We start from the raw sequence: 17,159 nt of genomic DNA on the forward strand, positions 1-17,159 counted from the left end.
TAAAACACAATGCAACTCATAACATATAACAACAATATGAAAAGAGAAAATAACAAATAACAAGGCAATATTGTAAACAAACATGAGATCATTATGGTATCAATTTATTATTATAATAATAATCATTATTATCAATTTATTATTATTATTATTAAAATAAAAATATAAAAGACTATAAAAAAACTATCAAATCCATAGATACACCGGATTGATATTCGGACGGTTTTAATTACCTTGATTAAATGTGAATATATACATATGCGTTAAATGTGAATATACAAATGTGTGCGCAAATGTGTGCAAATATATATATGTATAAGATATGAATATGTGCAAATATAAATATGTGAGTACTTGGACATATTTACTCTATTCATCTATATGATTTATGCGATTTAGATACTACATGTCACATTTGAAGCTAACTAAATTGAAGTAGCACATTTTGCTCTTTATGACCTTCATAAAAGTTATTACTTTTAAGAATTCCGCTTTGATAGGCTAAGCCTAATTGAGAGTATTTTAATGTGTTGTTAAGTTTAATCTGTTTTTAACTTTCAAATTAATTGGTTCAAGAGCAACTTTTGTAATCATTGATTTAATGTGAAAGGTCTTGAATTGTGCCAAAGACTAGATGGTAGTGTTATTTTCAACAATTTGTAACTAACTTTCTTAACCGTTATAAGCACTCTAATTGAAATGTTTTTACAACTAAGCATCTCTTAACCTCTTAACCGTTATAAGCACTCTAATTGAAATGTTTTTACAACTAAGCATCTCTTAACCGCTGCGTATTTTGCTATGTTCTTTTACTTAAATTTTGGAATTAGGGTGTCACACCATTCACCAATTCTCCAAAGAAAACTTTGGTTGTAAGGTTTCATTAGCAAGCTTGAAATAAACCTTCCCTCGCCCCTTTCCTTTTTCCTCTCCTTTTACTTCCCTCAAACAAAAGACTAAAAAGAAACTAAATAGGCTATATATCACTTAACTGGGTTAGTTCACCACCAAAATCAAAAGTCGGTTGTTACTATCTATTACATAATCAAACAAAGTCGTGCAGAGACAAGTTTCAAAAGTAGGAAACTTTGCATGAGTCTGCAGAAGAGGCAAACTGTCACCAAAGATGAACATCTACAAGATCCGAAAATGACATCTGCAACCATTACAGAAAAATATTTGCAATTAACATATCAGCAGCAGTAGCAACTCCACTAATTTCAATTAGGGTTAAATAATATTTTCTACATATATGGTCGATTGTCAATGCTCTATATACATATATAGTATAATATGGGTTTAATTACTATTTGATTTCAAACAATCTCAATTGCTATTTATATTTTGTACGCACACAATAAAAAAATACCGAATTTTACATGGTATCAAAGCGATAGTTCTGATCCGAAAGAAAGAATAAAAAAATTAGGATTTTCTCATTGGAGGAAGAAGTGAGTAGCCAAGCATTTCAGATGTTGATCCAAAGGCAACGACCGAGAACACCACCCGTCATAATGAGACCATTTTCATTATTAGCTACAAGCTTAGTGGACAAAACTACAGTGGTTCAGATCTATCTAGCTCTTCCTCCAAGTAAAAGGAAAGGAAGACTAAATCACTGGCAATGCTGAGCAGCAAGAAAAAACTTACTCAAACCATGCAGAACGGAAACTTGAAAACAATTTTGTGATGTCATGGTTACTCAACTCCATGTCAAATGAGTGTGATGAAAATTACATGTATTATTACATTGCTGTAGAAATCTGGAATGAGCCGAAGAGACCTACTCAAATGTGGATAACACTTCAACCATATTTGAGATCAAAAATCTCTTACATAACCTTCAACAAAGAGATTCTCTAGTCACGGGGTATTATCACATCCTCATAAAGTATTGACAACAACTTCTCTTACATAACCTTCAACAAAGAGATTCTCTAGTCACGGGGTATTATCACATCCTCATAAAGTATTGACAACAACTTGACATCTATATGCAGACACGGGTGGAAGTGCACAGAGGATGAAAAAATCTATAATAACTTGATCAAGGACAGAATCTATCAGTTTTTACTGGGACTGAATAAAAATTTGGGTGAAGGGGAAGGATTCTTTAAACTAAAGTTTTCCCTAACATTCGTGAAGCATTTGCAGAAGTAAGAAGGGAATAAATCATTAGGAAAGTTATGTAGGCAACTTACAGGTTCTGCACTTGTAGCAAGAAATCTACCAAAGAAAAGTAAAGGATGGTGTGACCACTGCAGGCGGCCTAGAAATACAAAGGAAACACGTTGGGCGCTTCATGGGTAACCCACTGATCTAATACTGTGATTTAAGGATACATGCGCATATGTTGTTGCTATTGTTAATGAAAGCAAATCCAAAAGCACCGCATAGGCAAACCCTTACAACAAAGAACAAATAGAAATGTTGTAGAAATTGATGCAACAAGCACCGCAAAACACTAGTACTTCTTTCATTGCTACTCTTGCCCAAAAAGATAATTTTTCAGCTGCTTTTGATGTTAATCAGTAGAAAACAAACTATTGGATTGTTGATTCTGGTGCATCGGATCAAATGACTGGAGACATCAATGTATAATCCAAATACATTGCATGTAAGGATAGATCTTTTATCCGAATAGAGATGGTACTACCTCCAAGGTGGCTAGTAAAGGTTCATTGATTATCTCCAAAGATATTAATTACTCTTGATTTAGTTTTACATGTTTCAAAATTAAATTGTAGTTTGATGTCTATCTGTAAATTAACTATTAGAATAATAGCTAAGCTCCGACACGCCATTCACACGGTGTGTCTCTGTGTCCGACACGTATCTGACACGTTTTTGAAATGACCAAAGAAAAAATAAAATTGAATCACAACGGACACGGATACAATACCTTATTTCAAATAAAGAACAAAGTCCAACTCAAAAAATTTCAGAATTAAAAAAAAAAACTCAAATTTAAAATTTTTTGAAAAAACAAGGATTTTTATCTTTCATATTCCACCTCCCCACTATAAAAACAACACAATTATAATTCCTTATTTTTTTACATTCCACTACTTTTGTTGAAAGAAATTAAAGCACATATTCATTTATCCATTCTTTGAAGAGAAATAAGATGACACTACATCGAGAGGAAACTAAAATGCGGGATGTCGCCAGAGATGAGTTTGACTCATTAGATGACAGTTAATTTCTTGAAGTTGTTGACTTGTTTTTGGATAGCCATACTTAGAGACTGGTTTTCTCAATGTGGAGTGACTATATTTTGTTTTGGTGGATTTATGCCTTTTTTCGTTGATTGAAAGTACTAAATTTAAATAAACATAAATTTTGCTTCTTATTTTAAACTCTTTATAATTTGTGTTTATAAATTACATTATTATATTAATATATAAATATATATAGCCGTGTCCGTGTCCGTGTCCTATGTTTTTTACATTAACCGGGTTCTCGTGTCTATGCCCGTGTCGTATCCTGTATCTGTGTCCGAGTCCGGACTTCATAGAATAATAGTAATATAGAGAGTAAGGGTATATGTGTAAAACAACTGTGCTGAGTCAGCACAATTGAGCTTCATCTATATAAGCTTAGCCCTAACTGTTGTGTGTAATCTTTTTCTTTCTGTTATGAAATGAAAGGAGTTAGTTACAGTGCTATCTACTCTCTCTATTCTTCTCTAATCTTCAACCTATGTTCAGTTTCTAATATGGTATCTAGAGCTTAACTCGATCCATAGCTATGGTTTCCGATGCAAACTCTAACTCTAACAACACAACCAGAGCATCAACGACGAATTATCGTTCAACTCGAAAAACATGTTCAAAACGTTCGCGCAACAAGTAACATTGAAGCTCGATGAAAACAATTTTTGTTCATGGAAATAATAAACCGAAGGCATCATCAGAACGCACAAGTTGTATCGTCTACTGGTGAATCTGGTAATTCCTCAACGCTATCTCACTGAAGCGGATCGCAAGAATGATGTGGAGAACCCTGTGTATGTGGAGTGGGAGCAACAAGATTTGTTGCTCTTCACGTGGCTTCTCACAACGCTATCTAACTCGGTTCTTCCTCGAGTCGTTCGCTGTGTTCATTCACATCAGATCTGGGACGAAATTCACAAGTATGTGTTCGCTCACACAAATGTGAAATCGCGACAGCTAAGATCGGAGCTGAAGTCGATTACGAAAGGTGAGAAGACGATTGTGGAGTATCTTGCTCGAATTCAACGAATTGTTGATGTTCTTGATTCGACCGACGATCCGATTTTGCATCGCGATCAAATTAAGAGAGTTCTTGATGGATTACCAGAAGAGTACAATGCTCTAGCATCCATCCTTCAGTATTGTCCTAATTTGTGTATCATAATTGTAGCAGAATCTATGCTTATATCTCATGAAGCAAAAACTGGAGAAAGCGAAGAAGAATGCACTAGCTGAACCTATCTCTATCAATGTTGCTCAAGCTGCTTCCACAACACCTCTTACTTCTGTTCAAGTAAGTCATGATCCTTCCACCTTGGCTCAATTTGGAGCTATGTCTAATTTTGGAGAGTCACATGGAGGTTTTCGTAGCGGCCGTGGTTTTCAAAGAGGGAGAGGTGGTAGGTTAGGGGGCAAATTCAAAATACAGTGTCAAATCTGCTTTAAAACAGGTCATGATACAAGTGTATGCTATCATTGACATACATCAATGATGCCTACCATGTGGCAAACAACTCAACAAGGTCCACTGCAGCGACCTCCTTACATGAACTGGAATCAATGGACTAATAGTGCTACCTCTACTATGCCACCATCCCATCCCAATCAATGGACTTCTCCTCCCCTTAATCAATGGCTAGCTTCATCATTAAGAGGTCCACCACCAGGTTTTCCTTAGAAGTAAACTCATCAACCACAAGCTTATCTCACTGGTGCTGGTACAGAGGTCACTAAAGATACCAGTCACCTTTCTCAGGTCTGGTTCCCAGACTCAGGAGCTACACGTCATGTTACCAATAATGCAGATTTTATTTCAGAAAGCATGACTCTCTGGCACTAATCAAGTGTTACTCGGCAATGGCCAAGGTGTGCCAATTACTTCTGTTGGCTTAGCTTCTTTTTCTTCACCTTATCACACACACACCACACTTACACTCAATAAACTATTTTTGGTGCATGCAATCACTAAAAATCTTATGTCTGTGAGCAAGTTTGCTAGAGACAAAAGGGTGTATTTTGAATTCCATGTTGATAGGTGTTTTGTCAAAACACATGACAATTCTGAGGTGGTGTGCCCACTGCATCAATAAACAGCATCACAAGGGAGCCTTCTATTGTTGCTAACACTATAAGTGTCTCTTCCTATAGCTTATGGCATAATAGACTAAGGCATCCTCACCATGAGGCTCTTAGGACTATGTTGCAATCATGCAACATCCTCACCATGAGGCTCTTAGGACTATGTTGCAATCATGCAACATCCTTACCATGAGGCTCTTAGGACTATGTTGCAATCATGCAATCACTAAAAATCTTATGTCTGTGAGCAAGTTTGCTAGAGACAACAGGGTGTATTTTGAATTCCATGTTGATAGGTGTTTTGTCAAAACACATGACAATTCTGAGGTGGTGCTCAAGGGAGTGCTGAATAAAGATGGCTTATATTCCTTCCACTCTCTCTGGCCTAATGTGCCTACTGCATCAATAAACAGCATCACAAGGGAGCCTTCTATTGTTGCTAACACTATAAGTGTCTCTTCCTATAGCTTATGGCATAATAGACTAGGGCATCCTCACCATGAGGCTCTTAGAACTATGTTGCAATCATGCAACATCCCTATGCCACACAAGTCTCCCTTAGATTTTTGTACATCATGTTGTCTTGGTAAAATTCACAGGCTACCTAGCACACTTTCACACATTACATATGCTAAAAAATTCGACTTACTGTATCTGGATGTATGGGGCCCAGCTCCTATGAAATCTATTTGTGGTTATAAATATACTTGTTGACATATGTTGATGCCTACTCAAAATACTCATGAGTTTTTCCTCTAAAATTGAAATTTGATGTTATACTCACCTTCACATCCTTTGTCATTGCTATTGAGGTACAACTTGTCACTAAAATCAAGTCAGTTCAAACTGATGGTAGAGGTGAGTTCAAGCCTCTTACCTCCCTGTTTCTTACAAAAGAGATTGCTCACAGGCTGGCATGTCCTCACACATCACCAAAATGGGTCTCTAGAAAGGAAGCATAGGCATGTGGTTGAAACAGGCCTTACCTTGCTTGCCCAAGCAACTCTCCCTTTGAAATTTTGGGACCATGCTTGCCTCACTGCCACCTACTTAATCAACAGAATGTCAACGCCTATACTGGACATGAAGTCTCCTTACTTCAAACTCTATGGTAATGTTCCTGACTATAAGCACCTCAAGTTCTTTGGTTGTGCCTGATACTCTCATCTAAGGCCTTACTCATTAAATAAGTTCAACTTTCACTTTCAGGAATGCATCTTTCTAGGCTACTCACACATCACCAAAATGGGTCTCTAGAAAGGAAGCATAGGCATGTGGTTGAAACAGGCCTTACCTTGCTTGCCCAAGCAACTCTCCCTTTGAAATTTTGGGACCATGCTTGCCTCACTGCCACCTACTTAATCAACAGAATGTCAACGCCTATACTGGACATGAAGTCTCCTTACTTCAAACTCTATGGTAATGTTCCTGACTATAAGCACCTCAAGTTCTTTGGTTGTGCCTGATACTCTCATCTAAGGCCTTACTCATTAAATAAGTTCAACTTTCACTTTCAGGAATGCATCTTTCTAGGCTACTCATCAAATCCCAAAGGCTTTAAATGCCTTGATCCTAGTGGAAGAATTTACATCTCCAAGGATGTTGTATTCAATGAAACCAAATTACCTTATCCTTTGCTTACCTCTCAGCCTTCTATACCATCCAAAAATCCCCCATCAACTCTCTTTGCACCCTTTCCCATCTTACATCCACATTCACTACCCACTTCCACTTTATCACCTAGTAGTGACACCAATTCCACCTCTCATAGTGCAACTTCTGATCACTTCCCAAGTAACAATTCTGGCTCTCCTAACCAAGCTTCCAATGACTCTCACACTATGCCAGTTTCTAACTCAATCACTCCTTCAAACAACATCCCATAGTCCCCACCGAGTTCTCCTCATAACAGCCCAAACCTAATCCTTCCTTCATCCTCTAATTCAACTGACAACTCTTCTGTCAATTTACCATCCTTTTCTTCTGATCCGGGTTCCAGCAGCCAGTCACCTCAGAATCTACCCGTATTACATCCTTAAAACACTCGTACCATGACTACTAGAAGAAAGAGTGGCATAGTCAAACCTAGGTTGCATCCCACTCTTCTAGTCTTTGAACTAGAACCCTATTCACACAAGCTTGCTTTATAGGATCCTAAGTGGGTTGCAGTTATGAATGATGAGTATAAAACATTGCTGAACAATCAAACTTGGACCCTAGCTCCATTACCCTCTGATAGGAAGGCTATAGGATATAAATGGGTGTTTATAGTCAAGCAAAATCCTAAAGGAACTCTCAATAAATACAATGTCAGGCTGGTGGTAAAAGGGTTTCACCAATAAGAGGAGTTTGATTTCACTTAAACTTTTTTCCCTATGGTTAAACCTGTCACAGTCAGAATTGTTGATTCTAAGTGTTGGCAGCAATTTTGGTAAAACAAAGAGTGTTCACAAGATGTCATGTGTGATGTCTTAACATGAGATATCATATGTACCTGCTGGAGTTAAAGAACATATGCAAGCAAGATTGTTTCAGAATGCCACATACAATGACAAAGCTTCTAATATTGGTTGTACCTGCTGGAGCTTATATGGAAGACATGTTCATGCAGGATTGTTTCAGATGACATACACAATGTCATGGCATCTGATATGGTTGTACCTGCTGGAAGTTATAAAAGGAATTATTGGATTATGGATGTCATGACATCCTGTACACAGAACATTCAGTATGAATGTCTGGTGTTTTGTGATTGCACAATTAATGACAATCTTTGGATGATTGAAGATATGGCTAGCTGGCGCATTCAATCATGGATTACAACCAGATTTACTTATTTTCCAAGGAGATCTATACAGCTGTTATAAAAAGATTTGATTGGAAAATAGATTTAGGGTTTTTAAGTTGTCCAAGCTCAGCTGTGTATAAAACTGAATTAGTTAATTCTGATTTGTGTTAACTGATTTAATATTCTAGGATTAGTCCGAATCCTAGGTGGCGTTATTTGTGGAGGTCTTGAAGACTCAATCAGAATATTGGGTGAATATACAGTTTCTAAATATGGAGATATTTTAGGAACTAAAAGATTGAAGACCTTGATTGTAGCAGAAGTTTTCTGCTGGCTCTGTAACAGCAAAGGAGACGCTTGCTGCGATTTCTGAAGGCCCAAATCCAGTTGGGTGGTTAGGTTATAAATAGCAGATTGTAACCTAGGTTTTGTAAGCCTCAAACAATGTAAAAATTAGAGGGGTGTGTGAGGTAAACCTCCCAACCTGTGAGAAGGTTATCAAGTGTTTCTCAGTGCTTGAAAGCATGAGATTATTTTGTAACTCAAAGCCTGTAGGTGAGAGTTGTATTGATCTTGAACGAAGCTGTGAAGCAAGTTCAAGTTGTTTAACATTACATGGTAATTGTAGTGATAGGAATGGAAACTGGAGGTTCCTATCTAGGAGTGCCTACGTATAGATTGCATTGGGTAGGGATTAAGTGAAGAGTTGTAAACGGGGGAGTTTAACTCTGAATTAATACTGCTAATAGTGGATCTTCTTCCTGGCTTGGTATGCCCCCAGAGTAGGTAATGTTGTACCGAACTGGGTTAACAATTACTGGTGTTTTTACCTTCTGCACACTATATTTTGTCTGTTATAACTCAGTCTGTTTCTAGTCTGTTTATGAAGAGAATAACAGACTTGACACATAGCCTGCAGTCTGATTGCAAAACAGAATGTTATGACATTCATTACTGACTGCTGTTACTGATAGACTGGTTGGTCTGTTACAGTTCATCCTTCTGTAATGTTGGGACAGGTGATGTTCAAATCAATGTTGAGACATCATGCTGATAACTGGACAGGATCAATAAACATAAGTGTCATGTTTGATCTCTACTGTGTCTTTGTACTAGATGGACAAAACTGGATGTTCTTCTGTCCATGGTGGTAGAGTAGCAGATGTCGTGACATCTGGGACTGTGTGCATATGAGTACTGGGTTTTATTTTTTTTAACTGTCTTGCTGTTTTAGTAACAATGTTGGATCAGATGTCATGACTTCGTGTAGAACATCTGAACTCTGACTATACCAGAATTTCAAGAATTATTCTTATCATAGTTGTTTCAAAAAGGTGGCATATCACCCAATTAGATGTAAACAATGTCTTCCTCAATGACTTACTTCAAGAGGAAGTATACATGAAACAGCCTCCTGGTTTTGAAAACAATGACTCAGCTCACCTGGTTTGAAAGGTTAAATCTAGCTCTCAGGAACTTTGGGTTTACCTCCGGTAGATGTGATCCTTCTTTGTTCACTTTGGTCACACCCACATACACTATCACTATGTTAGTGTATGTTGATGATATCATTGTTACTGGAAACTTTCCATCTCACATCAAGGAACTGATCGCAAAATTGAATTCTCAATTTGCTCTCAACCAGCTAGGTGAACTTGAGTATTTCCTGGGCATTGAGGTTTCTCATCAAAAGGATGGGTCTCTATTCTTATCTCAAACAAAATACATTAAAGATCTTCTAGCCAAGGCTAAACTCGGTGATGCAAAAGGAGTTCCTACACCTATGATCTCATACAACCTTATAAGTCACTTAACTTTTCACCCTTATTCATAATAATGTGTTGGGACTTTCACGAGTGAGCAATATAATCGGATCAAGGTGGTTTGTCACTTTTATTGATGATCATACAAGAGTCACTTGGGTGTTTCTCATGAAAGAAAAGGAGTATGGACTATATTTGAGAACTTCCGTAAAATGGTCTAAATCTAATTCCAAAGCAACATTTAAATCCTAAGAACATATAATGGGGGGTACTTCGACCACACCCACACCCTTGGTACAGACCTCGCCAAAAATGGCATCATGACCAAACTTCATGCTCATACTCTCTCCAACAAATTGGAACAACAAAGAGGAAATATAGATACCTATTGGAAGCCACTCGAGCCCTAGTGTTGTCCATGAATGTACCTAGCCATTTTTTTGGGAGATGCGGTTCTTTCTTCATCATACCTAATAAATAGAATGCTCTCCAAAACAATCAACCTAAACAAACTTCATCAGACCCTCTTGTTCATTTATCATTTTACCAAACTCATCACAAATCTCCCATTGAAGATTTTTAGATGTGCTGCATTTGTACATGGTCAAAAGCCAAACCCCGACAAGATGGACCCAAAAGCCATCAAGTGTATATTCTAGGGATACTCTCCTACCAAGAGAGGATATAAATGTTATTACCTTCAGAAAAGACGAATCTATCACGCTATAGATGTTACATTTTATGAAGGCGATGCCTTTTGTTCCAAGGTTTCCATTCAAAGGGAGAAAGTGACAATTGATGAACACCCGCCAAGGGAAATTACCCTACCAAAATATATTCAAAAATTTATCCCATAATTTGTTCTGGAACCTCTCCCAGGAACTGTCCCAAAACCTATACCAGAATTTGTCCCACCCGAACTTGGCTCAACCACTAAAATCTCATAATATGCCAAATAGTGTTTGAACCTAAATTGGACCAACAAGCAAACCACTCTTGACATTACCATGCCAACAAATGGAAGGAAAGAAATACATGTATACACACAAGGAAGAAGAACAAGCATCAAACTCTTAAGGAAATAGAAGAATGCACTCTTCCAAAGCAGAACTAAGGCCCTACCCAGAATTCGGATTTTGAACCTACTCTCAAAGGGAAATTACCATGCATTGAGTCATCTTCTAATTTATCGAACAAAGGTACTTATGACTAGAACTTAAACTTACCTATTTTCATAATAAAGGGAATAGGTCTTGTACCAAACACCTAATTGAGAACCATGTTTCTAGGGAAAAATTGTCACGGGAGTACAAGGATTTCATCAACTTGGCGGACAACACTCACATTCCTCAAAACTTCCATGAAGCTATCATAATTCCATAGTAGAAGGTTACGGTTGTAGAAGAAATCAAGGCACTAGAAAAGAATGGTAATGGCAGCTCTACCACCTAGTAGAAGAAAAAAAGTTAATTGGATGCAAATGGATATTCTCAATGAAATATAATGGTGACGGGAATGCGAACAGATGTAAAGCTCTATTAGGGGCAAAAGGACTCCCAGTCCTGGGTGGACTACAAAGAGACTTTTGCACCTGTAGCAAAATTAAATTAAATTCTTGTACTCCTTGCTTTGGCAATAAATTTGGATTGACCACTTCACCAACTAGATATAAAAAAATCCTAATTGATGAACACGAAGATGTTTACATAAGAAACTACCTGGACTTGAGATGTCAGAAAACCCAGGCAAGGTATGTAAGCTTAAAAGATCATTATATAGACTCGAGCAATCCCTACATACTTGGTTTGATAGGCTTACACGAGTGGTTAGGATGCATGGTTTCTCTCAATGCCAAACTTACTACACGATGTTCTTAAAGCACTCAGAGGAAGGCAAGGTAACCATCTTCTTGTTTACGTAGACAGCATTCTTATTCCTGATGATGACTATACAGGAATTGAAGGGCTAAAATTACTCCTAGCTAAGGGATTTGAAGTCAAAGACTAGCTAAGGGATTTGAAGTCAAAGACTTTGGTCAGTTACAGTATTTTCTAGGAATGAAAACGTCACGGTCAAAACTAGGAATTTATTTCTCTCAAAGGAAATATAACTTTGACATACTTCAAGAAATGGGGATGTTGGAATGTCGGCCAGTTGACACTCTTATTGAATCAAATGTGAAAACAGCAGTGTTGTTGATGGCGGATGGCGGTCCACGGCGGAAAGCCAAAATCCCGCCATATCTACCACTTCGTGGCGCCGTTATTACGGATTATGGCGGAAAAACCTGCAATAGCGGATGATACTTACCATTACGGCGAACCAAAAAACCGCAATGTATATCTGCCATAGCGGCCATGGCACCGTAATTTGATAACATTGAAAAGCAGGAGAGGAAAAAGAGAGTCCACCTAATGATAAAGAGATGTATCAAAGGTCGGCATGGAGATTTATCTACCTAACTCACACGGCTAGATATTGATTTTTGCATCAGTGTGGTTAGCTGCTACATAAACAACCCCAAAGAGGCTCACACGAAAGCATATTCGTATTCTGCAATATCTCAAAAAGCCATTAGGGAAGGGGTTGCATTTCAAAAAGGACACAGGCAGAAAAATAGAAATATTTCCAGTGGGTATTGGTCATTTGCATGGGGAAACTTTGTGATATGGAGAAGCAAGAAACGATATGTGGTTGTAAGTAGCAGTGTTGAAGCCGAATTTAGGTCAATGACTCGTGGGATTTGCAAAGGGAAGTAGCTTCAAAGGATGCTTGTGGAACTACAAGTTCATACTTACCATGAAGTAAGTCTATTGTGTGACAATAAAGCTGCCATAACTATTGCTAAAAATCTTGTGCAACACAAAATATAGAAATTGATAAGACACTTCATCAAAGAAAGATTGACAATGAATTAATTTCCCTTCAGCACACACCTTCAAGTCATCAAACGGCTGATATCTTAACCAAAACACTTCCTAGAACCAACTATGAAAACTTAAAATTCAAGTTGAACATGATAGACAATAGTTATGGCAGGGTGGCCACGATCTGAAACTGTCCGCACATTGGATCTGTCGCGCAGGGTGGCCGCTCCGGCCGAAAATCCGGGATAGCGGCTGCTATTAATAAATCTGATTTACACATCCATATAGTATATTTCCTTTCTTATAAATAGAAGTTAAGTTAAATTTATCAGGATTTAATTAGTTTCCTTAGTTAGTTGTACTCTTATAGTTGTCCTCTCTAGCCTATTTATATCCTATTATATTTTTTACACTCTCAATCAAAAAGACAGAATTTTACACTATTTGATCTAATCGTTACAACTATTTGATATAATCTTCTTTTTTGGAAAAATTATATTAATAATACTATAAGTATAAACATATATTTCATGTAGAATTAAATAAATAAAATAAAATAAAAAAACTCAATCCACAAAATTCATAATACAGAGTAAAACAAAAAGAAGTAAGAAAATGAGAAAACACAAGGAAGAAAAAGAAATGAGGGAAAAACAGAAAGAGATGAAGGAAAAGAAATGAGAGACAAGAAACGAATTTGAAGAAAAAGAAATGAGAGACAAGAAACGAATTTGAAGCTCGAAGGAGGAAAATATGAAGAAAGAAGAACTGTAGGAGGAAAATATGAAGAAGAACTGTAGCAGGAAGATTATGAAGTTTGACCAAGAGAGCTTGTGTTTTGATGAAGAACTGCAAATTGGCACACACAGAAGAGAGAAGATGAAAAACTGCTAGGTTAAACCGTTTGGAGACAATAACACTCAATTAAAAGAAAAACCCCAAATTACCCTTAACATCTTTTAATTTTAAGGGGTAATTTCGGTTTTCATGAGCAAAAAGAGAAAGTGGTCCAAAAGAAACCGCTCCAAACCGCGGTCCGTGAAACCCCCTTGGAGCGCCCAAACATGTTTCGCCTCTCCGTCGCAGACAGGCTTTGCACCACTGTGATAGCGCGGCTCCATACCGCTATTGACTACCTAGATTACTAAATCTCCATTTGCAACTGAAAGCAAAAAATATAGGAAGTACAAAACAAAGTACAGCTTTAAAGTGAAGCAGCTCAAGAGGTACCATTAAGACAAAAGAAAATTTTGGCTAAAGGAGGCTATTTCTAGATGAATCATGAAAATACCTATCAAGTTTAATAGAAAAAATGTTTAATACATCAAATTTCTCCAATCATTCTGAATACCCTATGCTAGTTTATCAAATTGGCTGAGAAAATATAGTTTTATAAATATTGAGAAGATTTCTATGTAGAATAAATAGACCAGCAGCAGGATATTGGGTTGGGAGAGACAGGAAAAAGTAAAAAGTGTTTAAGTTTTAGTTATTGATACCTACATTCTAAACAAAACTGGAAGGATACTTTGAAAGCACACAATATAAAACAAAATAATATGGACAGCAAGCATACCCCAGTAAACCTCTGCCTGGCCAAGTTCTAGGTGTGATAGTTAAGTTGATCACTGTGCCTTGCCTCATGATGATAACAGGTACTGCTTGACCCATGTTTGACTGGGACTCAGAAGCCAACCTCGGGAGCAAATTTTCACCCACTTCAACATTGCCAAATTTCAAAATTTGATCTCCAAGTTGTAAACCATCCTCTACTGCTGGTGATGCATCTGATATCTCGTCAACCACTGCAAAGGGTCGACTAACCAAGACATCCACAGCCATTGAGTTGGAGGAAGGACTCAAAGGGACATTCTGTGATGGTGTTGATGCAACAGCTTCTACAGTTGATGAGGTATGTATGCCTGAGTCATCATCATTGTGTTAGCAGAAAGGCAAACATTCAACACGAAGTTGCAAATATTATAGTACTATTAAAAATTAAGAAATGTTAAAACAGAAGTTTACATTTAAAAACAAAATCTTAGCAAAAACTAAAGTTTGGTTACTCTAGCTATAAAATGCAAGGTTATCAATAAGATCGTGCGATCTCGTGATCTCAAGTGGGATTGTGTCAAGTCGCATTTCAGATCGTAAAATCTCACGATTTTGGCGATCTTGGCCATTTCTGGCTCAAAATTCCAGGTCAGGGTTTGCACGACCCGGGAGGGTAAAAAACACAACCCTGAGTTTTTTAGTGCAGTCAGAACCATTTTCCTCCTTCAACAGCAACGCACCTACGACCTTCACCCACTCTTGAGTCTCACCTCTGTGTCTCACTCTCTCTCTCTCTCTCACAGATCATCAACCACAACCACCATATCGGCCGCACGCAGACTCTCACTCTTTCTCTCTCAAACACGCTGAACTTGGTTATTTCAGCATTCTCTGTTTCTCGCGCACATCCTTCATTTTGTCTGTTCTTTTGCAAATAATGGCTGCTATATTTTTAAACTTGTGAAAGTGTTACGCTTTGTATGTGCTTTATGATTAACTATGACATGTGAACTTATGCAATATATGTATATATACACTAGTTTTTATAGGATGTTCCGATTTTAAATTTTCCAATCTTGATTCTTCCCTCTCGGTCCTAGTAGGATCTTATGATCTTAGCTTCAATCTTACGTGTACGATCCTTCCTACCCCCACCCAATCTTAGTCAAGATCTCAATCTTGACAGCTTTGATAAAACGCAACAACAAACAATCAACTTTTGTTCTATTGTATTTGTACTATCAAAAGACACGAGGAATCTGTATAATAAGATTTTGGCATCTTTGAAGAGCAGTAGATTTGTCTAACCAAATCCTCTAAAAAGATCGGTTAAAAATTTTCCAAAAAGGATGGATGCCACATCTTAAAATTGTACAAAATATAATGTTTTTTTAAAGTGAGAAGTAGTACACAGAAGGGTGATGATAAATCTTATTTAAAATAAATAAAAAATCCTTTTGTCTTCGGATGTCAGCTGAGTTCATGGTCATTGTGCTGTAGGTGAAGGTGGCGGAGGGGGTGAGGGTGCTATTATGGAATTGCAAAGGAATTGGTGAACTTTACCTTTATGGAATCCCGTGTGTTTGTCAGTTTATTTGTTTTAGTAGGTTTTATCATCAACCTTCTATGTGCTTCACTTCTTTTTAAAATACATTATTTACCCCAGAAGGAAAAACAACAAACTATATCACCAAGACTTCTTTCGTAAAAGACAAAACAACTAGCAGATCACAAATGGGGGGAAATTGTCATGTTGATAAGATTCAACAACAAAAATCAGCATGTTTAGATTACGATTTTAATAATGTTTTGTGCAGAGAATATAAAAGTGTCATAACTATGAACAGAAGAATAGTTAGCACAGCTACTTTGACCATGTACCATAAGCCAATGATAAAGAAATAATGTAAAATCAAGTGCCACAACTTGTTACAAAACAAGCTATGTAATAGGAAACCGGTATCTATTAGAAAATTTTGGGACCAAGTCCCTTATTATAGTAAAGTTGCAGACAAAGTTATCAATAGAGATTTATTTCATCACATACCACCAATCCAAACATAACTTTCTTTACCAACCTGATATATTCTTTCCTAGTCTTGGTGAAAGCAAAATTTGTACATTTTGATCAATCTTTTTTGTTATCTCCGTGTAATCATTACGCAGCTCTGCAAAATGCAAACATGTTTACTGTTTTTTATTAATTCACATACACATACATAATTCAACTTAACCCTCACTCATCTATCTTAGTTAGAGATAGTTAGATACCTGCAAGGCGACGTCGTTCTGCTCTAACAACTGGAACATCGATATCAGAACGAGGAAAACCCTAAAAAAAACAAGCAAACATCGAGTTGAATTTAAGACTTATTGATATTTGAAATGTGTATTGCGGTGAGAAAGAGGAGAAAACGGAAAAACCTCAGAATCAAGGAGGTTGCCGGAGAGACCGGGGGCGCCGGGTTGAGAAAGACGGGCGATGATGGAGTTCATTTCAGACTCTAACAAACTCCGTTTGTCCATTAAAGACGAAGTTTCTGCCTTCAAGTTTGTTCCCACCATTTTCGAATTCACTCAATTCTCTTCTTTCTTCTACTGTGTAGATCGCTCAAACCCTTTTGCTGTTTGCCCTTTGTTCAACTGCGAGAGAACTAGAGTTGTTTATTAAGATTGGGATTTAAAAAATAACTAGTTGGCTAAAAAAGATATTAAAGATTTTAAAAAAATATACTGTAGATTTATATTGATTTCAAAAAATTGTTGGCTATTAATAAACATAAAAAATAAAAAAAAGTATTCATGATAAATATTTTTTAGTTTTTTATTTTTGATAAAAATATCTGAATTTTTTTAAAAATAATCAATAATTTTAAATTAAATTTTTAAATAA

General features: G+C 36.9%; 1 protein-coding gene across 1 annotated transcript; it reads right to left on the minus strand.

Annotated features, from left to right (window-relative positions):
- Window positions 1-957: 957 nt before the first annotated feature.
- Window positions 958-16,958, minus strand: LOC127090738 (uncharacterized). Its single transcript, XM_051029414.1, has 5 exons — window positions 16,691-16,958; window positions 16,538-16,598; window positions 16,345-16,434; window positions 14,289-14,634; window positions 958-1,156 (listed from the first exon to the last, which is right to left on the minus strand). The coding sequence occupies exons 1-5, from the start codon at window positions 16,829-16,831 to the stop codon at window positions 1,135-1,137; spliced, it is 660 nt and encodes a 219-aa protein (XP_050885371.1). The 5' UTR covers window positions 16,832-16,958; the 3' UTR covers window positions 958-1,134.
- Window positions 16,959-17,159: the final 201 nt, after the last annotated feature.

Source organism: Lathyrus oleraceus, chromosome 1 (assembly GCF_024323335.1).
Source record: "Lathyrus oleraceus cultivar Zhongwan6 chromosome 1, CAAS_Psat_ZW6_1.0, whole genome shotgun sequence".
Classification (NCBI taxonomy): Eukaryota; Viridiplantae; Streptophyta; class Magnoliopsida; order Fabales; family Fabaceae; genus Lathyrus; species Lathyrus oleraceus.